The sequence below is a fragment of the Esox lucius genome, chromosome 15 (genome assembly GCF_011004845.1).
Source record: "Esox lucius isolate fEsoLuc1 chromosome 15, fEsoLuc1.pri, whole genome shotgun sequence".
Classification (NCBI taxonomy): Eukaryota; Metazoa; Chordata; class Actinopteri; order Esociformes; family Esocidae; genus Esox; species Esox lucius.
Window position 1 is genome coordinate 9,145,721 of NC_047583.1, and position 26,780 is coordinate 9,172,500.

The 26,780-nt window shown below is 42.9% G+C and overlaps 1 protein-coding gene across 5 annotated transcripts in view; it reads left to right on the forward strand.

The window, feature by feature from the left end:
* The window catches only part of esrrga (estrogen-related receptor gamma a), a 176,189-nt gene that overhangs the window by 91,352 nt on the left and 58,057 nt on the right, over nt 1-26,780 (forward strand). The window contains exons 1-2 of one of the 5 annotated variants that reach the window (XM_020053881.3): nt 8,598-8,893; nt 20,905-21,036. In XM_020053881.3, coding sequence (XP_019909440.2) covers nt 8,838-8,893; nt 20,905-21,036 — 188 coding nt within the window. In that variant the 5' untranslated portion in view covers nt 8,598-8,837. Of the gene's footprint in view, nt 1-8,597; nt 8,898-20,904; nt 21,037-26,780 lie in introns of those variants that run through there. The other 4 variants (XM_029125354.2, XM_029125353.2, XM_029125355.2 and 1 more) reach the window with 4 other exon arrangements.

Below are 26,780 nucleotides of genomic sequence, written 5' to 3' on the forward strand. Positions count from 1 at the left end.
GGAGACAGAGAGAGTGAGACAGAGAGAGGAAGACAGAGAGAGGGACAGCGAGTGAGACAGAGTGAGGGAGAGAGAGAGGGGGAGACAGCAAGAGGGAGAGAGAGAGAGTGAGACAGCAAGAGTGAGACAGAGAGAGGAAGAGAGAGAGATGGAGACAGCAAGAGGGAGAGAGAGCAGTATTACTGATATCAGCTCTGTGAAGTCTTAATTGCTGAAGAGATAAGGTTCAGAAAGGTCTGGTTCCATTCCTGCCATCTACAAATACCTGACTAAAAGGTACTGTAATGCCCTGATGCAGATCCCATATCAGCAGCAGTCATTAAATGTGTGTGTGTGTGTCTGTGTGTGTGAGTGCGTGCGTGCGTGCGTGCGCACGTTGGCTTGTGTGTTCTTTAACATAAGGTCCAATGGAAGATATTTCCGTGATTGGTAAATGTTTCTGCTTAAATAATGATAAAGGACTGGATTAATGTAGAAATGGTAATTATATTGATGGTATACCATATTCTTCTAGTTTACACCTACCTGGGTTATTACACCTATTTCACACCTTAATAAACCTATATCAAACATTAATGTTACACCTTATTACAAGCTAGTGCACCTATATCACAGTATTTGGACAGTGAGAATGAATGTTTTGCTCGCTGTTCCAGAACTTTGGATTTAAAAATTATAGAATGGATTTTACGTTTAGAAATTCTAGCACATGTACATTGTAAAACATCTTGGTAACTATGGCGGTGTGTTGCCATAGGTAACTAGGGCTATTGTCATGCTACATGAGGAAGGGCCATCAAAGTTTTAAAGTGCTTGTATGGTATCTGAGCACAAAAGTTGGTTCTGTGCACTTTAAAATATATCCTTCTGCTGACGTCAGCAGTTCCGTCATCAATGAAGACAAGTGAGCCAGTTCCATTGGCAGCCATACATGTCCAAGTCACAAAACCACTCCACCTTGTTTAACCATGTCAGATAGTTTTTTGCCATCACTCCAGTACATGTTTGTTTTAGTTTCTTCCATTAACAGTGCATTTTTCTCCTGAACTCTGCAGTCTCTAGGTGTTTTCAGGCAATCCTGTGCTTCAGGGTACCTGTTGTATTTGCAACTTACAGCCCAGCCTCTGGTAAATTCTTCTGCAGGTGGCAGTTGCTCACACATCCACACCTATCATCTGGAGATGTGTCTAATCTGCTGTACAGTATTTCTGTTCATTATGGTGAGAGGTCTTTGTAGAGGTCTTCCTTGGTCAACCAGGTTGTTTGCCATTGCAGAGCTAACCCAGTCTTTTTTCTTCTAATTTTACCAAACAGTTAACATGATTACTGTTCTGTCCACACATCTGATTGATTTATTCAGACGTATCTGCGTCATGATGGCCAGCTTGCACTGACACTTCTTTATTCCATGTTTTGTCAAACTCCAAATGCAAATGCATAGCTTAGACATTGACAGATCCCTTGCGCTGCGGCTAATGATCCCAACAAACACACCTGCCTACTGAGAGATAGCTATGAAGCCTACTGTCCAAAAACCTATAGTGACCTTAAACAGAGGGACTATGTAAAAAGAAAAAAGATCCTGTTATTTCTAAACGGTTCATCTGTTATGGATGGAAATACAATGAGATTATCTCTGACAGTCTCTACTTCAAACGTAGTCATTTCTCAATTCAAAGGCCTGGAATACAGAGACGAAAAAGATGTCACTGTCCAAATAGTTTTGGAGATTAGTGTTAGGATGCATTCATGTACCCTTTATTTTAGATTTAGTATGATGATTGAAAAACAGTCAGTGACAAAAATATACGTTTTCTTCACAGCACTGTAAATCAGTCTCTGCTCTTTTCATCTTTTTGTTGTATTTTGATTTATTTTCCATCTGTGTATTGTTTTTGGGGCACAGTGTGTTGTCACTTATCTCAGCTCCCTTCCTCTCACACACACACACACACAGACGCGCGCGCGCGCTCACACACACACACACACACACACACACACACACTGTTAATGTCACACTGTTCTGGCAGTAAACAACAAAACACCTCAGCCAGAAATGTAGTTTTTATCTAATAATATGTGTTTTCATCATATTGTCTTCCGTTTTATATCCCCCACTCACACACAGTCCACTTAAAGATAATGTTTTTCTGTCTCACACACACACACACAGACACAGACACACACACACACACACACACACACACAGACACAGTGTCCGTCCCATGGGCCCTGCAGTGAGGTTGTTATGGCAGGGCTAGGCAGGAGGGCTTTGAAATTGGCCCTTTCCTTCATGTGACAATTGTCCCTGCTGCTAGGCCATTAGACGACTTAGCCCCTCGCTCCCCCCCCCCCCCCACCTCTACCACCGCATGACATGTCCGCCATGACTCTGTCTCTGTCTCTCTCTCTCTGTGTGTGTGTGTGTGTTTGCTTTTTTTTTGCCCTGCACATGACAAGTTAAATTGATCTCTTGTTTTTTTTTTATGTTATACTTTTTTTTTTTTTTTTTCACCTTCATAGGCAATGACGACCAGTCAGACAGGCATGACAGTGCAAGACCACACAACGTGGAGTACTGGAATGAAAAGGTGTACGATGGGGGGGGCGGGGGGGGGGTGAAGTCAGATCAGTACAAGTGCATGACGCGATTTGTGGTGATGCTTGTGTACATAGAGAGGTACAGTGCAGAGGCAGGCGTCCACCCCATGGGCTGAAACATATACTGTATATACTAGTGGATCAAGGTGCCAGCAGCTACACTCACCAGCTGGCAGCTCAGAAAACATTTCCAGGAGTAAGGAGTGATGAGACATGGGCAACAGAGAAAAGAATGACGGACAAAGGAAGTACTGACATTAGGAATAACCAGTGTCACGGCCAAGGTCATTGAGAGCATTGAAATGAGGTCATGAGGAGGCCACTAGGAGGGACTTGTAGATAAGCTGGCACCAGTGTGAATGACATTGTGTGCATGACATTGTGTGTATGACGTTGTGTGTATGACGTTGTGTGTATGACATTGTGTGCGCATTGATTGCCAGTGCAACTATCACAATGATGAGTGTTGCGTTGGGCACTGGTAACAAATAGGATGGCATTGTGGAAAGGCGAATTTAAGCTGACTACTTTGTGCAATCCTGTAAAATGCGTTAACAACAAACAGAACGGGTACAGTAGTCTTTATAAGCGCATCTTTGGCTGCATGGGTGAAGGAAGCTGTGTGGCAAATCAGGAAGCCAATTCTGGAAGTGATGACAACTGTTGTTACCCCTTAAACCCGTTTGGTGTCAGGTGATATAAGGATCTCTTTGTTTAATCTTAATTTTCCTAGGCTGTCAGTGCTGCGTTCAATCGAATAACTTCAATCTAACTTCTGAGGCAGAAACACCACTCTGCCAGAGTCGATCACCTGTTGGCTTCTTAAGGGCAACTTAAATCATGTTTAAAATGAACAACACACTTGAATCTTATGTCAGCCCTAAAAATTGTCGGAATGACTGGGCAGGCATCCCTTGGTTTCCATGGGAACGTCTCCACTCTCCTGACTGTGCTACAGTGATGGGTTACTGAGCTGACCAGAGTCCACAGCGCCCTCTATCTCCCTATCAGAGACCTGCAGCCTGCTTTGTGCTCAGGGCCGAAAAGCCATGGAGGTTAGATTGCGTGTGTCTGTCTGTCTGGGTAATCGGGAACTCAATGCAACTAACTGAGACACTAACACACACACACACACACTGGCATCCCTCTGTGAGCTGACCTGAATGAACTTGCCCTAGCCTATTGACTGTTTGGTCTTCCACAACTGATGATTCCTCTTCAGATGTCAACAGCCTGTGACCACAGGGTCATCATCGTCTTTAACATTACACACACACACACACACACATTCATATATGCATACACCCATACCTTCCCTCTGTCATGCACACAAACCGAGTCACGCACACGTTCTGAAACGCGCACACACTCACTCAAACAAAAACGTGACCACAGCACTCTGCTGCTTTAACAAAGAAAAGCCCAAGTGAGTTCCTTCAGATAAAATCTATGCACAATGCAGCCCCGCTCTCCAAACACTCACACTCACACACGCACATACACGTCCATGCATACATACAGACTCACATACATCACTGTGCAAAGATACCAGTGTGTGTGTGTGTGTGTTTCAGAGAAGCAATCAGTGTTGTTGGATAGTGCATATTTAAGACCCTCAGTATCCAGTTAGGCAAGAGAGGACCTGAATATAATATTCCTAAATGCACACAAAATACACATGAAGAAGAAACACCCAACACACAACAGACACACAAAACACACATGAAAAAGAAACACCCAAAACACGACAAAGACACACAAAACGCATATGAAAAAGAAACACCCAAAACACAACAAAGACACACAGAACACGTGACAAAGACACACAGATCACGCTAAAAAATAAATGCACAACTCAAGACGAATATGCACAGAACATGCGACAAAGACACACAAAACGCACATGAAAAAGAATTACACAACAGACACACAGAACACACGACAAAGACACACAGAACACACAGCAAAGAAATGCGCAACTCACGACAATGACACACACGACAAAGACACACACAACACACGACAAATATGCACACAACCCACGACAAAGACACACAGAGATATGTACAGCGCGACCTCAAGGGGTCACTGTCAACAAGAAGGAGACAGCGTTAATCAATACATCTGGACAGACCAGCCCCCCCCACCCCCCCACAAAGAGATGGAGACAGAACGATAGTCCCCTAACTAAGGATGACGCCTCCTCACCCTGTTTTTCTCTACCCCACCCCCCTCTATATATATGTAAATATAATATATAATATCCGTTTGTTTCTCTTTAACAGTGAGTTTTTAACACAACATCCAGTCTGTAAATGTAACTTCTCTGCTTAAAAAATACGTCAATACAACCAATTGATTTTTACTTCATGCTCCGATGTGGTGTTACTTTCTCCATAACATTAGAAAGAGAGGGAGATACAGAGAGAGATGAAGAGACAGAGATATTAGGGTTAAGAGTTAAGGCTGGTTACGGACAGAGATATTAGGGTTAAGAGTTAAGGCTGGTTAGGGACAGAGATATTAGGGTTAAGAGTTAAGGCTGGTTAGGGACAGAGATATTAGGGTTAAGAGTTAAGGCTGGTTAGGGACAGAGATATTAGGGTTAAGAGTTAAGGCTGGTTAGGGACAGAGATATTAGGGTTAAGAGTTAAGGCTGGTTACGGACAGAGATATTATGGTTAAGAGTTAAGGCTGGTTAGGTATTAAGGCTTAAGGTGAAAGTTAAGGTATAATATCACAGTAAGGGTTAGATCAGCAGTTCCCAAACTGTGCAGTTTTTTACATTAAATACTTTAGCATTAATGCTCATATGTCATTGTTTTAAGTAATGCAGGCCATTTATTACTGTGCATAGTTATTTGTACAAAATTAATGTACATTTTGTGTATAATACAATTAATCTCCCCACTATATATTTTTTGGAAAATGTATAAAAAAACCAAATTGCTCAATTGCTGACCACTTACAGTATCCCTGCCGACCACCCAAGGTCCTTGGACCACAGGTTGAAAACCATTTATTAAGGTTAGGGATTAATTTCTATTTATAAGGGTTTAGGTTTTGCAAAGGCAAAAAAAAGAAATTGCATTGGTTTTCAAGCGGATTCGAACTCCCAACTGTAGTATTTCAGGTGTGGTCTTCCCATGTGCTGTCCACAAAGCCCTGGAAACAGCCTGTCAGTTGGCGCAGTCGTTACTCAGGCTGTGTGTGCTTCATGTCTAACAGAGACAGTTTCCTTACCTATATATAGACGTTTAATATACACGTCCATCTGAAGTGAGCTTACTCATGTCGGTGTGTGTGTATGTGTGTGTGTGTGTGTGTGTGTGGTTGAATGTGTGTGTTGTGTGTGTGTGTGTGTGTGTCCTCTGGGATTTGACTGAACACAGGTATGTTGTCTGTCAGTAGTTTAGCTCTTCCCATTTACATTATAGATACACCAATTAAAATCTATTTCAAATGGCTCTGACACACACACAAAACACTCAGCTTTCACACACACCATGCCTGACACACACACCCACACACATAAACCATGCTCCGCTTTCACACATTCCCAACGCAAAGCTTTGAAACCTTTCTTTAGTATCTTTTTAATCAATACTCTGCTTTGTTTCTGCAAAGATTGAATGTTTTGTAAACCTTTAACTTCAACATTTAATTGAAATGAATAAATTATGAAGATGTTACTTTTCCGAAATAGTTGTGGAAATGCATTGTATATGTTGTTGGTTTAGTTTGGGAATCATTCAATACACTTGTTATTTCCGTGTTGGGAGGTAATCTATTCCTAGTCTCCCTCATTTAGCTTCATTTTCTTATCATTGGGTTATTACAGTACATTTTTATTTTTGTTACTCTAGTGGACGTTATCAGTGCTAAGTTTACTGTGCGTTTGAGTGGCCCTTTGTTTGTATTTAACGCATTTTCAAAAAACATACATTTTTACACACACCCCCACCCCCCCCCCACACACACACTGATATAGTGAATAGAACTATCCACAGTGCAAATGATAATTTCTACACAACTGCAAGTTAGGAAAGTCAGAGAGACAGAGTCAGAGAGAAAAATGAGTCAGAGAGAAAGACATAGTCAGAGAGACAGAGAGTCAGAGAGACAGAGAGGGTCTGAGAGAAAGACAAAGTCAGAGAGACAGACAGAGTTAGAGAAAGACAGTCAGAGAAACAGAGCGATTCAGAGAGACAGACAGAGTCAGAGAGACAGACAGAGTCAGAGAGAGTCAGAGAGGCGATTGTCTCTACTAAAGTATTTGTTTACAGCCAGGAGAAGGCTGTATTGATTCCAACTCATCTTTGTCGATGCATATAGACTGAAGGATATATCATAACAGAGGGATGCCTGGCCCAGACGCATGTGTCTATACAGTATCATGCAGTACGTGCCTGTGTGTGTGCGTGTGCGTGTGTGTGTGCATGTCTCTGTGTGTGCGTGTGTACGTGTGTGTGTGTGGTGTCATAGCCAGCTCCTAGCTCTCGTAACTCACACCCTATAATGATTTCCTCATATGATCATGTTTTAATTAATAGAAAGGTGGATTGATGGCCCTCTTCTGATGCTGTGGTTATCTCCAGGCAGCAATAACCGCTCCTTACTAATGATCAATTAACACAGTGAGAAAATAGTGGAGGGACGTGTTGATTTTATACCACATCCATTAGGTGAACCGGTTGAAATACGCCATTTCGCCTTCAACTGGAGCAAGGTTAATATAGGGTTAGAAGCGTAGAATACACACTTTTTGTTCTGTGTCAGGCAGTATGTGTGTATTTTCAAAGATGTACATCCCATCTTTCCAGACCTGTTCGCCCTCATCCCCTCTTTCCAGCCACCCGTTCCCACAGCCCTGTGTTCCCCCTGTGATGTGGGAGACCAGAAGAGAGAAATAGAACTAGAGATATGTGGGAAATAGTTCCTGCCTGTGTGTGTAGACCAGACTATTCCCACCGCTCCTTAGCTGGGAGATAGAATGGCTAGCGGTTTGCCGGCGCTCCCGAATTTTCCTAGCAGTGTGAATTGTCGTTCCAAGGAGCTCGGAATACAGTCCCCGCTGGGCTTGGTGCGCCGGAGATTCACTGACACACGCACGGTAAACAACCCGTACACTGCCGGCACAAGGAAAACCTGCTCCAATCATTCCCAAATCATCGTTTAAGCATTCCACAACAAAGACCGTCCGGGATCTGGGGCTAGAAGACATGACGTTTGTTTTGCAATTCTGTGGCACTGTGGAAAAAAAAAGGGTCCAGCATTCCAGGTCCTCTACTTATTTCTCAAGTGACACCACCTTGAAACAAACAATAGCGTTTCTCCATCTCCTGTCTGTCTTTGTCCGGAGCAGGCGGCCACACATACTTAGAATTCTGAACGTGAACAGTAGATCTGTTTAAACAGATCACGGTCAGGGGGATTGCTTCATTTTACCAATCTGTTCACCTACAGACAGACAGAGAGAGAGAGAGTTAGCGAGCAGTGAAGACGGACAGAGGGAGAGAAAGAGAAGAGCCAGTGAGAGGACAGACATTCCGGTAAACAGATGGAACAGTGTATTTGCATGGCGGGGCTTCATTCACAACGTTCCGTATCACCTCGGCCTTTATCTCTCAGCTTAACAGAAAGAACTGATAACAACTGCTCTGAGACAGAGAGAGAGATAGAATGCATCGGTTCTTTACATCCCCCTCTCCACACCTCTCTCTTCACTGCTCACTCTTGTTATTCCACTGCCCCCTCCCTCTGTCCCGTTCTCTCCCTCACTCCCCCTCTCTCTTTCTCTCTCTCTCTCTCCCTCTCTTTGTCTCTACCCTCCCTCTCCACCTGCTTGGTCGCTCTCCCTCTCTGTGCCCGCAGACCAAGCCCTGCCTCTCTGCCATTGGTTGCCGGTCCTCCAATGAGCAGCACGGACGGGCCAGAGGGACTACATATGCAAAGTCTTGCTTCATATTCATGAGCTCCCATCGTGGCTTTAAGTCCTTGATTAGTAGAGTGCTACAGCTTTTGGTCCCAACTGGCTGGCTGCTCTTCCTATAGGCTTGTCACAGGGAGGACCACTGTGTCTCATTGTAGTGCTCTGACAGGAGCGGACGGAGCAAGAGAGAGAGAGAGAGAAAGGAGAGAGAGAGAAGAGAGAGAGGACAGAGAGAGGAGGAGAGAGGCGAAAGAAACTTTGATTTATAGAGGAGGTTTTCTCACATTATGGTGGCAGTGAACAGATGGATTCCGTAGAACTTTCCCTGCCTCAGTGTTTCTCCCTGCGCTCTGATCAAGAGTAGGTAAATTTATCCTCTTTACTTCCTCTTGTCATTGTCAATGTGTTTGGACTGTGTGTGCAGCGCGTGTGTTTTTTGCGTGTGTTTCGCCGTGTGTCTTGTTTTGTCGGTGTTGCGCTGCGGAGATGGCCGGTAGCATGTCAAGGTTGTTTCAGGTAGCGTGTGTGTGTGTGTGTGTGTGTGTTTGTCTTCCCGTGCTGGGCTGCAGTACAGCGAGGAGCTCTCAGCATGAGGAGCCCAATTCCTGCCTCTCCACCTGAGTTGGGCTAACTGATAATACACACACTAACACACTCGCATGTCTGTCCTGGCACAGATCATCGAGCTTTATGCTCCACTTTATAAAAGAGTGTGTGTGTTTGTGTGTTTTTGGTCAATACTGGATGTTTTAGTTCAATAGGCAGGGCAAGAGTGTTCCGCGCGTGTGTGTGTGTGAAGGCAACCGACAGAGGGAGTGGGGAGCGGGGGAGCGGGGGAGCGGGGGAGCGGGGAGCTGGGAGAGGGGGAGCGTGGTGGCCGAAGAGGACGAGGGAACAGAAGACGGCAGCAGGAGGAGGGGACAGGGGGAGAAAGGGCTCCTAAATGCCAGGAGAGCTTGAATTTCAGACATCCAGCACAGCATGTGGCCCTGCCGCGGCATTAGAGACAACAGCACGATGCGCCGCTCCTGTCACACACACACACGCGCGCGCGCACACACACACGCGCCGCTCCTGTCACACACACACACAGACCCGGACGCACACACACACACGCTGCTCCTTTAGCCAGCGCTTTGCTCTTTTCAGCCTGTGTTAAAGACAGCGTTGGAAATGCAGATCAACTGGCTGGTGGAGCGGACCAGCGGGCTGGGGAGGTGCAGAGGGACGCGCGCGCGTGTGTGTGTTTGCTGTTTTATGTAAATAGAGTGACAGGGTCAGTGAGCGACAACGCACGTCTCTGTCTGAAGTGACACAGCACACCGCTGATCAAGCGGACACGGGAAACAAGTGTTTTGGTTAGACGCTCTGTTTCTATGCGCTTAACAGACACCTTTCAGAGGAGGACAGAATGGCCCGGGAGTGTCATATCTGAAGTCACCCACGTCTCGCACTGTTCCACAGTTCTTTAAATAGTGTCAGTAGAATCAAAGTGATTGGATTAACAGGAAACAGTGGAGTGCGAGATAAGGAGTAGTTGGACAAGTTGATTGACTGTTTCTAAGGGAAACCACGGTCCTCTTAACCCCAGCGCTACGCCATGTCACTAACGCTGCTGAGAACCACTCTTAAGTGCAGTGTCCAGATCCAGCTCTTTAATACCGTACACACACTCTCACACACACACACACGCTCGCGCTCACACCAGGGGTTACAATGTGGATTGAAATAACGGCTACATTGGTAATCTTCGTAGATATAAATAAAAGGTTTCTGGTAATCGGTGTAGATACATAATTCCCTGTGCGACGTGACTGTGGTCTGTGTGTGTGCTGTCATTTGGACACGGGTGTCTGTGAAATCATAGCTACACTTTGTCTTACCTGAAACTTTTTGTAAAATAGCCCAAATTCCTTTTTTCTTTATTACAAAAAATATTCAAAATGTATTTTATTTATAAATACATTTGAGTATTTAGTGAAATGGATCATTTTCTGTATTTCAGCATGTAGTATATTTCATAATTCAGTGTATTCCAGAATGTAGTGTTCGATCAAGTTGTGTATTTCAGAATGTCGAGTATTTCAGAATGTTGAGTGTTCAATAATGTTGCGTATTTCAGAATGTTGAGTGTTCAATAATGTTGTGTATTTCAGAATGTAGCGTGTTTGATAATGTTGTGCATTTCAGAATGCAGTGTGTTTGATAATGTTGTGTATTTCAGAATGTAGCGTGTTTGATAATGTTGTGTATTTCAGAATGTAGAGTATTTGATGATGTTGAGTATTTGAAAACGTAATGCATTTGAGAATGCAGAGTATTTAATTGTTTGTGGTATTTGAGAATGTAGTGTATTCGAGAATGTAGTGTGTTTGAGAAGGCAGTGAATTTGCGAAGGCAGTGTATTTAGGAATGGAGTGTATTTGGGAGTGTAGTGTATGTGCGAAAGTAATGTGTTTGAGAAGGCAGTGAATTTGCCAAGGCAGTGTATTTAGGAATGGAGTGCATTTGAGAATGGTCTTTGCAGTGTTCTGACTGAGCGGCAGCCAAAGAAGGCTAGAAAGTAGAAGCAGGCGACAGAAAATTCAGGTGACATATCTGCAGCGGTGCGCTTGAGCCTGGCTTCTACCTTGTCTGTGGAGGTTAGACGTTTCTCACAGAGATCTGAGCCCCTTCATCATACCAGTGTTACCCACCTCACCCAGGCTCATTACTCCCCTGTCTCCACCCGCTCCCCGCTCGTCTTCTACATAGAAATTGATGAGTGGGATACTAATTGATATATTAAGAATAATGATAATAATAATAACAACAAGTGCCGATTATCATAATTGTATTCCCTTCATGCCTGAACATACATTTAATTTGCATATCATTAAAGGTTTTCCCCCTCTTAGTTAGTTTAATTTATTTAGTGTGTTTGTTGTTGCTGGTTGAACGTAGAGGTCACGACCATGTTGAATGCAGATTGTCCTGAGAGGCGTTTCTTACTGGAATAACTGACGACTGCTTTTATGGGCCTGAACTGTGTCTTTGAGCTGGGGAGGTTTTTTGGGGGGGATTGAGTGTTTTGAAGTATGGTTCTGATGCATTTATCTGATGTTATTGTCCATCGAAATCCTGGACAAATAAGGCGCGTGTAGATTTTTTTCGTGACACATTTACACTAAAGAAATGTGAAATTCTGTAGTTTAATGTGTGTAATTTACATAAATTATATTATTTTCAATGTTTGGAAAATTGCTTTGATAATATTGATGGTACAAAATGCCATTATATTTGATAGTGTTTTTAGCGTGGGATTTAAAATTAACTGTATCAACATACTGGTGTAAAAAAAGATCTGCCGTACTGCAGTCAAAGGAAAGCCATATAAAATTTTATGATTTTGCTGTAGATGGAAAATGTTTATCATTTAAAAAATATACTCAATTAATTTCATTTTGTCTTATTTTATAAGTCTAGCCTATTCATGCTTTTGCTTTCTCTAACACCAACATGGTGTATTTAACATAGTCTTCTAAAAGAGTTGCTGAAAAAAAGATGAATGTCTATGAATTTTGGGTTTTAATTTAACAGAATATGTATTCGTTTTTTTTTTATGTCGAATTAAATTGAAAACCTATTATATATATTTTTTTTTTAAATGCATAAAATGTAGATGAAGACAATTGTTTTTATTTATGAAGATAAGTAAATTCATTGTCTCTGTAACATCAGTTGATGACAGAATAAAATAGTGAAAAACGCGTGAGAGAGAAGGAAGCAGAGAGGATTATCATTGTAACAGAATGATTTCTAATGGACATATCTGTCATCGTACCATGGCCGTCTTCCTCCATCCGCACAACCCTCTGATATAACCAGCCATACGGCCTGGCTGGCCAAAACTTGATGATTTTTCTGTTCTTCCCCTCTCGTCTCTCGTTCTGCCGTTCTCTGTGTGAGAGCACCGGGGATCAGGGGAATCCAGGGAGATTGTGTGAATTAAATTCATTTTAATCTCCTTATAAAATCATTTACTTAATTCATCTGTCAAATCATGTCAATATGTGCCCTGCTGATTTTTTTTTTTTTCTTTTCCCTCTCCGGTGTGTGAGTGTTTGTGTGTGTCCGTGAGTGCGTGTGTTTTTTGTGTGTGTCTGTGAGTGTGTGTGTGTGTGTGTGACTCAGCCCCATGCCCTATCGTTCCGCTGTGTAGCAGTGTCCTATGCTATGTTTCCCAGTGGACATGGCAGTGCGGTGACAGTCCCATTGTCTCCACACACACACACACACGCAGACACACACACACACACACAGACACACACGCACGCCCGCCGTAGCAGGGTCGGAGACATTCCAAGGGTAATTAAGTGTGGTTAAAAGAGAGAGCTTCCTGACCAAACCCATTCACCCCTCAGAAACGGCTCTGAGGGCCTGCCTTTTGTTTGTTTGAGAGGTGGGCAAAATGTACTCGCGCGCGCACACACACACACACACATAAGATGCAATCACGCACTTTGACATTCCATGACACACAGATGCACAAAAGCTAATGCACGTACAATACTTTTTTGTTAAAAAAGATGAGCGCACACACGTACACGCTCGGCATCTAATGGGAGCACAAAGCCGTCGAGAGCCGAGTACAGAAGAGGAGCAGGCCTTGATGATGTGATTGTCAATTTGTCAGATTTATGTTCACTCCATCAATGTGTGTGACAAGGCTGTGTGTGTGTGTGTGTGTGTGTGTGTGTGTGTGTGTGTTTGACTGGGCTGCGATTACTTTTATGAGGAGTTGAGAGAGCCTTGAGAGGGACATCACCAGCTGACACACTCACACACTCACACACTAGGCCACTCTATTCCAGAGGTATATGTGTTGCAATTAACAGTTACAAAGGGCTACTTCCTACCATTCAATTCAATTCTTTGAGGCTCTACTCAACCCCTGCCTCTTCCTCTCTCCCCCTCTTTCTCTCTCTCTCTGTCCCTCTCTCTCCATTCCGCCTCTCTCCGTTCCTCCGCTCCCCTCTCTCTCTCCATCCCTCTGCTCCTCCCACCCCCTCCTGGATTTCCCTCCTCCGTCATTCATGCATCCCCTCTGTGCCGTCCTCCTCCTCCTCTTCTAAAAGAATGGAAAGGTGATTCTTTATCATGTCATCTCCGTGTTTTGGTTGTTTTTTTTCACCGTGGCGGAAGGCGTGCCATAGTTCCTCCGTGTAAATCTGTGTGTGTGTGTGAGAGAGGCTGCCGGGACAGGGTTAGATGTTAAGTCTCTCTTCTCCAAATCGTCCAGTCGGGTTGCACCGGGCCAGGAGACAGGGACTCTCTCCGAGGGAACGTGTGCGTGTGAAAGCCGCGTTTTGTTAGATTTTTTTGGTGCTTTCACAATTAACCTGGATGAGACGCTGCAGGCGCGAAACACAATAACGGGCACGTTCAGCCTAAGGAGTACCAGTTTCAGAGGATCGTCTCTCCTCTTTCCGTTTGGCCCTCACGTTTCTCCCTCACTCTTCCTTTTCTACTTCCCTTCCTTCTTACTTAGTGTGTCTCACCAGAGCCCGTGTTTGTACGTGTGGCTGAGTGTGTGTATGTGTGTGTGCGTGCGCGCTGTGCTCTACTCTACATGGCGTTGCCCGGTCATTGTCCCGCAGCATATAGAGAGAGAGAGAAGGAAGGAGGGAGGGAGACAGGAGAAATGAACAGCCTCCTGCCTGACAGTGAAATATTCCCTCTCTCATCCCCCCATCATGCTTCACATCCCTCTCTCTGTCCCTCTCTCCATCTCTTTCTCTTTTCTTTCTTGGTTTACACCTCTTCACATGGCTGTGGCACTGACCTGATCCTGCAGTCACAGATCAACAGTCTGATATGTACGATATGGATGTTTCAGGGATTTGATTATTTACAACAGAAGTGTTTTAGTGAATAATTTTTTTTTTACGAAAGGTGTTTCGTCCTTTCCAGTCCAAGATGTAGTTGCGCCAGAAAACAATGTAAATGTGCATTGGGGCAGCAGATTTCGCTCATAAACTTGTTTTGCTCATCACAACGTACCGCCAAGTTTAGTTTTGAACTGATCTCCCTGTTGTTCTTCGTTTGAGCATGCTTTAACATTCCCTCTTTTTAACATTATCTACACTAAGTGTGTGTTTTTAATTTTAACTGCATTTAGTATTGACATTTTTCTGGCATTTTTTAAGAATTGCAGCCTTGACTTTCATAATTAATGATATTTAAATGACTAACACACATATTTTTTTTTTTTCAAAAATAATTTGGGACTTTGTATTGTTTTCCTGAGGCACAAGTATGTTTTTCAAATCCTCCGACTGCGTCACATGTTGATAACGTTTGGATTTTTATATATTTCTATTTAAGCCAATTTGTTCCTACCCAGAACCACTTACACTAGTGATTACACATGCAGGAATCAAACCCACAACCCTGCAAACGACATGCTCTCCCAGCTGATCTACACAGGACATACTGATGACCTTTTTTTTTTCAATAATGGCTACTGATTTAAACAGTCATTCACCAACAGATTGCGGGAAAATTGGAAACCCAATTGTGTTATTTGAAATAATAACTTTAAATGATACCCAGTGCCTTCATAAGCACAATGAAAATTTATATTTTTACAAAACCATAATACATTTATTAATCTGTTAGAATGACTGTGATTTGTCAAAAACAGGGATCCAATGAGGCCTGGCCTTTCTTACGTTAACGGAACAGACTGTAAAGATTATCTTCTGCAGTTTGAATGAACAGACAAATACACAGACAGACAGATACACAGACAGACAGACAGAGAGACAAACAGGCAGACAGACAGGCAGACAGACAGACACACAGACAGGCAGACAGACAGGCAGACAGACACATAGACAGGCAGACAGGCAGACAGACAGACAGGCAGACAGACACACAGAAAGAGAGGCAGACAGACAGACAGGCAGACAGACAGGCAGACAGACACACAGACAGGCAGACAGACACACGGACAGACAGGCGGACAGACAGACAGACAGACTGGTGTTAGGTGTGTGTGTTGTGGTTGCGATGGTTCCGGTTGTTTTGTCACTTATCCGTGCTTGACCACACCGGCTGCTCTGTGTGGAGTTTCTTTCATAGATCTGCATGGTGTGTGTGTGTGTGTGTGTGTGTGTAAACGTCCGTGGTGAGTGTGTGTGTGTAAACGTGCGTGGTAAATGTGGGTGGGTAAACGTGCGTGGTGAGTTTGTGTGTAAACGTGCATGGTCTGTGTTTGTGTGTGTGTGTGTGTGTGTGTGTACTGCTTTAAGGTCATGAACCCCTTTGGATTAATTTAAATTGTTCATTGACCAACAAAAATATTTGGGATGAAACAATTTGTTCGTTGTTATAAGTTATTTTGTAATTATATGATGATCTTATTTGAACGTATCAATGTCTCAAAGTAACTTTTTTCTCACAATTCCTTTGAATTTATCTGCATAAGTTCTACCTGACTGGTGTTTTCCCTCACCATCGTGGCCCAGTGAACAGGCTAAATGCAAATGAGACCAAGACAGACAGTTTGCGTTAAAGCGTTGGTGTGGACTCTCATCCTCTACCCCCCCGTCCCCCCTCCCCCCCCACACACACACACACACAAACACACACACACAGTCATACACACTCATCCTCTACCCCCCCACCCCACACTTCCCTGGTGGGTCGGTCGGTTGGCCGGTGCTGTCACCTTCCCACACTCTCAGTCCTATTAAAGCCGACAGTCCATCTGCCACTTGCCCTGCTAACAGCTCCCGTCGCTAACGCTAACACTAACACACACAAACCGAACTCTGCCTGCCCCCGACACACACACAACCGAATGCTTACACAACACAGCCCTTCCCAAACACCCTCCCACTGCTGACTCAAAACACAGCACTGAACAAGACTGAAGAGTACAGAATAGTACGGACCGGGCCGTGCATTACGGTACAGAACAGAGGATTAAAGAACGGAATAGACAGTGCAAACAGCTTAAAGTGCACGCCACACACTCACACACACACACACACATTCCTTTGGTGTGTCCCTCCGTTTCTGTGTGTGTGTGTGTGTAGCGGGGTGAAAGCTGCGTGTCCCTGCCTGCTGGATAATTAAGTGGGCCAGTTGCTGCCTTGTCCGATGACTCGGGGTGTGTGTGTGTGTGTGTGTGTGTCTGTCAGGTCAGGGAGGAGGTGACAGGGTGTGGTATTCATGGTCCTTAGGGCTCCTGCTTCTGCATCAGGAAGAATGGCACCTGTCTCATCAGACAGCCTCAGTATCACACACACACACCGTCGCAAACACCGCCGCACACGCTCCCAAATCTGTGTACGTGCGTACGAACACACGCACGTTCGCGGCCCTTTCGTTCACAGATGGACTAGCAACACTTGAGTGAGTCACTGAGCGTCAGCAAGGCATTGACAGGCGTGTGCACGAGCACACACAGACGCAGATACTTGAGTCATTTGGCTCATTGTCCCGTGCGCTAATCTGTGTGTGTGTGTGTGCGTGAGTGTGTGTTCCTTACACGTTCTGACAAGAGCGTGAAATAGGTTCAGGTAGAACCCTATAGGTTAATGCTCTTTCACAGATGTCCTCTCCTCCTCTCCAGCCCAAGCCTCACCCTCTTCTGTTCCTTCCTGTCCTCCCATCCAGTCCTGTTGCCTTTTTCAGTTCACTTGAAAGCAAGACATTTTACTGCCATGTTATTAGACTAATACGTTATACAATACACCAGTAACTGTGTAACGTCATCCATGTGGAAGAATGAGGAGTGATAGCGTGTGGGTCTTAAATTCCCCATTTAGAGTAAGACGTTAGCGCTCTGTGTGTTGTGTGATCCTCTTTGGTTCCTTGTTGGTTTTGGTTGGTGGACCGGGCTCTGGTTCTGACTGGTACCCGACAGACTGTTCCTGTGGGCCCACGCTTCCAGCCCTCCGTTTTATCACCTCCTGTGGTTCTCCCCCCACCTCTCCATTTCTCCTCCCCTCTCCCTGGACTCCCAGAGTGCTGAGATGGCAGTCATGTTTTTCGCTCTCTCTGTCTCTCTCTCTTTTCTCTTTTCATGCTCTCTGTTTCTCTTTTACTCTCTCTTTCTCTTTTTGATGATATTGTGGTGGAACTGTTGTTGTATCTGTGTCTGTCCGTCTGTCTGCCTGCCTTTCTGCCTGTCTGTATGTCTATCTAAGTGCTGTATATCTCATCTGGGGATTTAGATATCCTCTTTCTGTCCATTTTGTAGCACTAAGAAATGCATGATAGAATGAATGATGTGAGGGACTCCAAGTGTTCGAGTCTCTGAATTGGGAACACATGGTATAGATGTTAGGAGTGGTTTCAAGTCAACTCATTTCATTGAGTCTTCTAATGTTCACGATGCGTGATGTAAAATTGTGAGTTATTTAGTTTTCATTTTTAGGTTTATATTTAGATTTATATTTAAGGCATTTAAGTTTATGTGTATTTTGTTTATTTGGAATATGTCCTGAAGCAAAAAAAAAAACATTTACTCTAATACATATTTAATAGATTAGTTTGTGTAATTCTCCTCTTAAAAGTACAAGTTAAGTTAATGAGGTATCCTGTCAGTTCTAAGTCCGTCTTGTTCTACTAAACCTTGGCAGATTAATAACCCTTCATATTTTATCAACGTGCGGTTTAACCCTCCATCCCATTACACCACCATGAAGCACAATGTAATAAAGCGATGGTGTGTTAATCCGGCTCTGCGTCGGAGGTACTTTAGCATTGTTGCTAACGTACGTGACTGGGCAGCCACGGCCTGACAGTAGATAGAGGACTGGGGCTGATCATGTCTGCACAACCGTATCGATTCATCCTGTTCACTCGACTGGAACTAAAGGCTACACATTACACGCACAGGCCTTTTTCCACTGAGCCTCAGACGGCCTGCCCGGACAGCCAGAAACACACACCAGTACACACACTCTGCTGTCAGGACGGAGTGTTCATCCTACACACGCACACACACACATGCACACAAGTACGTCCTACAGGATATATACACGCACGGCGCATACAGTGTTCCGAACTGTGTTTGTGTGGTGAACATGTCTTTGTCGGTGTGAGATAGGGATTCTGATGTATTTACTGATATACCAACAGTGGGGATAGCGACAGACATGAAGTAGTACAGTGAAAATGAAAGGATCACGCAGATATCACATGTTATCTCCTACCCAAAGATACCCAAAGTATGTTTCTTCCTTAATAATCATCTGTGAACGTGTTGAAATTGAGAATTGAGAAATACTGCAATTTCAGGATCTGTGTACTTTTGGAAGTTTACCAAAAACATTGTGTTGTATAAAAAGTTACGAATGTTTTCTTTGTCTGAATAACAAGATAACATTCAAAGGCAACATGAGTGGGGGGGGGGGGGGTGAGAGAGAAGAGAGAGGGGATGAGGCAGAGGAGAGAGAGAGGATGAGGGAGAAGAGAGAGAGAGAGGATGAGGGAGAGGAGAGAGAGAGGATGAGGAAGAAGAGAGAGAGAGAAGATGAGGGAGAAGAGAGAGAGGATGAGGGAGAAGAGAGAGAGGATGACGGAGAACAGAGAGAGGATGAGGGAGAAGAGAGAGAGAGGATGAGGGAGAAGAGAGAGAGAGGACGAGGGAGAGGAGAGAGAGAGAGGATGAGGGAGAAGAGAGAGAGGATGAGGGAGAAGAGAGAGAGGATGAGGGAGAACAGAGAGAGGATGAGGGAGAAGAGAGAGAGGATGAGGGAGAACAGAGAGAGGATGAGGGAGAAGAGAGAGAGAGGATGAGGGAGAAGAGAGAGAGAGGACGAGGGAGAGGAGAGAGAGAGGATGAGGGAGAAGAGAGAGAGGATGAGGGAGAACAGAGAGAGGATGACGGAGAAGAGAGAGAGAAGATGATGAAGAAGAGAGAGAAATAGAGGATGAGGGTGAAGAGAGAGCGAGAGGATGAGGGGGAAGAGAGAGAGAGGATGAAGGAAAAGTGAGAGAGAAAATGATGGAAAAGAGAGCAAGATTCAAGGATTTCAAAGCATTTCCACTTGCTGTTTATGCATATTTCACAGATTTGCCTTATTTAAAAGCAATTCTTTTTAAGAGATTTTATCTAAATGTGACCCTTTATTTTCCCTCATATGAAGGTTTTTGGTGGTGGACAGGGAATCATTCTCCTGGTGTTCTATCTTTAAATGTTTGGCACCTGGCAATTTCATTACACACACACACACACAAACACACACTCACACAAAGACAGTTCCCCTCAGTGACATCAAACTGTCCCATACTTTCCCATACTTTTTTAAATATATGTTTTTTTTACATTTCCAGACGATAGGTCTGATTCCATTGTCGGGGGTGACCTTATCACCCTGGAGACAGCTCCTCCCCTGACACAGAGCCAGGCTTTATTGAACAGTAATGGTCACTCCTCTTTCCTTGCTTTCACCCAGAGACCGGTAATACCCATACCATATTAAAACTGTCCGGGAGGGCCTCTGTTACCGTCACACACAAGCATGCTCAAAAATACACACACTCCCTCCCAGGTTATACTTTCTGGTAAAGGCAGCCTGTGTCAGATCTTGGTAAAAGTTAGCATATCTCAAAGTGTTGGTTAGCACTGTCTATCACCGTGTTATAAACTGTCTCAGATGTTTGTTAATGTAAGCATAGCTCTAAGAGTTGGTTAGCACTATCACTGTGCTATAAACTGTCTCAGATGTTTGTTAATGTAAGCATAGCTCTAAGAGTTGGTTAGCACTATCACTGTGCTATAAACTGTCTCAGATGTTGGTAAATGTTAGCATATCTCTAAGTGTTGGTTAGCACTGTCTTTCACCGTGTTATAAACTGTCTCAGATGTTTGCTAATGTAAGCATAGCTCTAAGTGTTGGTTAGCACTGTCTATCTCTGTGCTATAAACTGTCTCAGATGTTGGTAAATGTTAGCATAGCTCTAAGTGTTGGTCAGCACTGTCTATCACCATGCTATAAACTGCAGGCCCCCATGCTGTGAATACGGTAGCGGTCCATCTCTCCTTCTAAGAACATCCTGGAGCCTATCTTTAGACTCAAGTGTCAGTGTCAAACCTCTTCCTTTGAAACCGGGCGTCCTTTCTGACCAAAATACACTCCCCAGTCGGGAGCATTTACACGTTTCTTTTTTTAAAAATTATTTGTCACTATTAATTTCTTTGCCAGTAGCTGTGACGTGACGGGCCTGCTGCTCTGTACCCTGCAGATTGTGCAGGCGGTATATATTCCATTTGTGTCGAGCAGTAGCGTGTCTATTATCTTTGCCCCCCTACCCCAGACGGCCGGCCCCCCCGTGTGACCCCCTGTCCCCTGTGATTCTCTGTGTTGTAGGATGAACTTAACAAAGGCCCAGGTTAATAGTGAAGATAAGTACGGCAAATGTGGCAGCGCGTGGAGAATGCAACAGACTTACGACCTCGACGCCACTCACATGCGTGACGCACATGCACTTTATAACCCAAGGTAAGAGAGGAGCACGCACACACACACACACAGATGTGTACACTACCGCGAGCACATATGCATACACACGTGCCGTCAAAAGCCCATTCAAAGTAATACTGTCTCAATGACATGGGGCGTGTGTGTGTGTGTGTGTGTGTGTGTGTGTGTGTGTGAAGATAGTGGTTTGGTATGCAGTATGTGTATGTTTTCTGCCTGTCTCCGTGCCTGTGTTTGTGTTTGTGTGTGTGTGTGTGTGTTAAAGTGCATTTGAGTGTGTGATGTGTACATTTGCATCTGTCTCTTTCTTATTTCACCATCATAGTAAATACAATTAATATACAGTACAGTAATAATGCATGTAATGGAAATACCATTTATATATAGCAGAGTAATAATGATTGTAATGATAATAAATACCATTAATATACAGTACAAGATAAATGGATGTTATCATATTAAATGCCATTAATGTACAATACAACAATAATGAATATTATCATAGTAAATTCCATTAATATACAGTAGAGTAATAATGTCTATTTTCATATTAAATACAATTAATATACAGTAAAGTAATACTGTATGTGATGATAGTTAATACCACTAATTTACAGTACAATAATCATGTACATTATCAATAGTAAATACCATTAATATACAATACAGTAATCATGTACATAATCAATAATAAATACCAATAATATACAATACAGTAATCATGTACATAATCAATAATAAATACCAATAATATACAGTACAGGACTAATGTATATTGTCAATGTAAATACCAATAATGTAAAGTACAGCAAAATAATATTTAGAAACATAGTAAATATGTACATTTGTTAATGGGTAAAGGGTGTTCATAATTAACGACTGATCAATTTAATGTTAAGGAAGACTAAATAATTATAAGTTAAGGTCACTGCTTAGTTCTGAACTCCCTTTACCTGGTCTTGTAGAAACTGATTTTGAACTGCCGTAAACTACTGATCATAGTTATTTTAGTCTAGTACTTATGAACATATTCATAGTAAACAATATAATCAATATATTGAACAGTAATAATTTTCAGTGTCATAGTAAATGCATTTAATGTAAAGTGCAGTAATAATGTATAGAATCCTAGTGAATATATTTAATGTAAAGTACAGTAATAATTTATAGAATCCTGGTAAATATATTTAATGTAAAGGACAGAAATAATTTATAGAAGCCTAGTAAATACATTTCATGTAAAGTACAGTAATAATGTATAGAATCCTAGTGAATACATTTAATGTAAAGTTATAATGTATAGAATCCTAGTAAATGCACTTGATGTAAAGGACAGTAATAATGTACAGAATCCTAGTAAATGTATTTAATGTAAAGGACAGTAATAGTGTATAGAATCCTGGTAAATATATTTAATGTAAAGGACAGAAATAATTAATAGAAGCCCACTAAATACATTTAATGTAAAGTACAGTAGTAATGTATAGATTCCTAGTAAATACATCTAATGTAAAGTACAGTAAAAATGTATAGAATCCTTATAAATACATTTAATGTAAAGGATTGTAATAATGTATAGAATCCTAGTCATTACCATGAAGGAGGACAAACATCATCAAACATTATAATGCTTATGAATGCCAAGATAACAGTGATTTAGGTTCGGTGTGGCACTATACAGGGATTAAAGTAGTAGAATTTTTTGGGACAATTCAATACGTTTGCCCCTGGTGAACGAAGCCTATGGTGTGTGATGAGGTAAAGAGCAGTATGGAGGTTAGGTAGCTTGTTGACACTAAGTGGTGCTGACACTTTAATGGGAATCTAGTAGTTGTGTCCCACAGTTAGTGGGCAGCCTGCTGTTTAGAGGAGTTTTGTTTCCTGTGGTTGGCAGTGGGCATCTGAATACATGGTCATTGCTTGTATATCTTTGTGATGTTTTTAAATGCTTTGGTTTTTGGACTTGTTTGTGGAGTGTGTTTGTGAGTTGGTTAGTTAGTGGCAATGTTTATAATGTGGTTAGTTAGTGGTAGTGTTCATTATGTGGTTAGTTAGTGGTAGTGTTTGTGGTATGGTTAGTTAGTAAGCGGTGGTGTTTATAATGTAGATAGTTAGTGGTAGTGTTTATAATGTGATTAGTTAGTGGAAGTGTTTTTAATTAGGTTAGTTAGTGGTAGTATTTTTAATGTGGTTAGTTAGTGGTAGTGTTTATAATGTGGTTAGTTAGTGGTAGTGTTTATAATGTGGTTAATTAGTGGTAGTGTTTATAATGTGGTTTGTTAGTGTTAGTGTTTGGTATGGTTACTTAGTTACTGGTGGTGTTTATAATGAGGTTAGTTACTGGTGATGTTTATAATGAGGTTACTTAGTGGTAGTGTTTATAATGTGGTTAGTGGTAGTGTTTATTATTGGGTTAGTTAGTGGTAGTGTTTATAGTGTTGTTAGTTAGTGGTAGTGCTTATTATGTGGTTAGTTAGTGGTAGTGTTTATAATGTGGTTAGTTTGTGGTAGTGTGTATAATGTGGTTAGTTAGTGGTTGTGTTAATAATGTGGTTGGTTAGTGGTAGTGTTTGGTATGGTTAGTTAGTTATTGGTGGTGTTTATAATGTGGTTAGTTATTGGTGGTGTTTATAATGAGGTTACTTAGTGGTTGTGTTTATAATGTTGTTAGTTAGTGGTAGTGTTTATAATGTGGTTAGTGGTAGTGTTTATAGTGTTGTTAGTTAGTGGTAGTGCTTATTGTGTGGTTAGTTAGGGGTAGTGTTTATAATGTGGTTGGTTAGTGGTAGTGTTTATAATGAGGTTAGTTAGTGGTAGTGTTTATAATGTGGTTAGTTAGTGGTAGTGTTTATATTGTGGTTAGTTAGTGGTAGTGTTTATAATGTGGTTAGTTAGTGGTAGTGTTTATAATGAGGTTAGTTAGTGGTTGTTTATAATGTGGTTAGTTAGTGGTAGTGTTTATAATGCGGTTGGTTAGTGGTAGTGTTTATAATGTGGTTAGTGGTAGTGTTTATAATGTGGTTAGTTAGTGGTAGTTTTATAATGTGGTTTAGACTTAGGGAACTTTCTCATTTGTTGCTGTGTCTGACTGTTCCAATGAACATGTTAGTGACCACAGAGAAAACGAGATGGAGAAGCAGAGCGGGGAAGGGAGATGTGGGATACAGACAGGAGGGAGAGGGAAGTAGAAAGAGATACGGGGGGGGGGGTAGAGATAGATAGGATGAAGGGAGGGAGGAGGGAGAAAAGATAGAGAGAGCGAGGAGGCCATCTGTCTGCCTGCTGTAAAGAGGTGGAGGTGAAGAGTCCGTCTGCCACACAGGGGTCCTGGCTGCCACGGTCAGGACACTGGGGCGGCCAGCCGGATGCCTGAATTATTCAACCTGCCACAGTGAATGAAGACACAGTCGATAGAGAGAGATGGAGGGAAAGAAAAATGAGAGGGAGAGAGAGAGAAAAGTAAGATATGAGTGGTAAAAGGAAACAGAGGTAAAAAAAAAAGATTAAGTGTAGATTAAGTGTAATAGAATAGACATTAGGTAGTTTAACTAAAATGTGTCTGTCTGTCTGTTTGGTAGGATGATTGCTTGTGTGCCTGAGTGTGAGATCGGGATAGGGCGATAGATGGGCTTGTGTGCGACATCAACTAAAAAACAAACCCAAGACACACGCACGTTCATAAGTGTGTGTGTGTGTGTGTTTGTGTTTGTGTGATAAGGTGATAAAAGTGTCTTGCCCTGAAGATACAGAGGAATCTGTTAAATGCTGGGCAGAGTTCTATTAGCATATAAATGTAGATGTACTGAGATCATCACAGTCATCACGATTCACTGACTTTTAGCTGCTTTTACTGATCAGCCAGGAAATACAGCCACATGTGCCAGTTAGTCCACCACACTGCGCGCACACACACACACACATACACACACACACTCACACACACCTACACGCACACACTCACACACACACACACACACACTTATCAACATGTGTCTTGGGTTTGTTTTTTAGTTTCTCTGTTTGCTAGCTTTAAAGGTTTAAATCGCAACCTTTTTTTGGTGAATACAATCTCTGTCGTTACTCATTGAGCAGTAGAGATAATGGAACCAGATCAGTGGCTTTCTATCCTCTGACTGGCAGGAAACTCCGTTGAAGGTTTGTTGATGTCGCCTGCGTGTCACTGGTCTTAGTCCTCGTCAGCAGATCTACAGCTTGGTTTAGGAGCATAAGTAAACACTTTTGTTTCATGTTAAAACATATGTGTCTCACCGGAGCTGTGTGTTGTGTTTGTTTGAGGGTATGTGTGTGTGTGTGTGTGTGTGTGTGTGTGTGAGTGTACCTGCATGCTTGTGTATGTCAATCTGCAGATCAACCAGACTACCTGACCTCTGGGCAGTTCAGGCATTTCAGGGCCAAACATGTTCTACCGCCAGCGATTCCCAACCCCCCTCAAGATATTTCCCAAGGCCCTGGGGGGGGGGCACTCCCTGGCACACTTCACCTGCTGTATATTAGCCCTGGGTTGGACTGTGTGTCTGGGGCCACTTCAGTGGACAACATTTACTGTAAACAGTCATGTGGAATGTAAAGCCAGTACAGACTGTACAGCTAGAACTGTATCATGTATAGCTAATATTGTTATCATTATAAACAAGGGGATTGTTAGCCCTCTTCATATGTAACCTGAATTGCCCTGTACAAAATTGACCGTATACTAGATTGAGTATGTACTAGATTGGCCCTGTACTAGGGAGGGATGAAGGGAGGCTGGTGAGAGGAGTTTGGGTCTGTAATCGATTATCCCTGTACTAGATGGGGTCGATACTAGATTGCCACAGTCCTAGATTGGCCCTGTACTAGATGGGGTCGATACTAGATTGCCACAGTCCTAGATTGGCCCTGTACTAGATGGGGTCTATACTAGATTGCCACAGTCCTAGATTGGCCCTGTACTAGAATGTCCCTGCTGTTTCCATAGATTTAAGCAGTAGATTTTTTAGTTCATTTTCTGTTGTGAGACAAAGCCTGTGAAAACAAGTGAGCGATGTTTGATTGCCATTTGCCGTGGATAAATATGTTCCTTATTGATTAACTATGATTCCTTTTTCGACAAAAGTTCAAATTTTACTTACTCCATGTACAAAGAAAACATGGATCGTTTGAACTTGTGGGGGATTTCTGACCTTTAGGGTTAGGGGGAATAACTTTCAAATTATAATGACTCCTAAAATGTGTGTGTGTGTGTGGGGGGGGGGGGGGGGTGCTTTACTAGCACTCTGTTTATGTGTGCATGTTTGACTGTCAGCTGGGTGTGTGTGTGTTTGTGTGTCTGTGTGTTTCATTAATGTCTGGTAACAGACATTGGGCTGGGGAGTCAGGTAATAGATGGTTAGAAGTTAAGCACACACACACAAACACACACACACAGACTGCTCTATGAAGTATGTGTTTCTATTTATTTTGACATGGGATTTATTGTCAGGACTCTGTACCTCTGTGACTCTCTCTCTCTGCCCCCCTACAGAGAGGATCAATATCCTCCTAACCATCACACACACACCATGCATATGTATTCTGTGTGTGAGGGAGAAAAGGCCGGTCCCCAGAGATGGACTAAACTACACATCCCACAAGGCCTTGCAGCTGTCAGCATGTCAGTCAGTTGGGGAGAGGTGGGGAGGAGGTGGGTTTGGTGGAAGGAGGGGAGGGGAGGGAGGGAGAGAGGAAGAGGAGGGGAGGGGAGTTGTAAATGATCTGTTTTGATT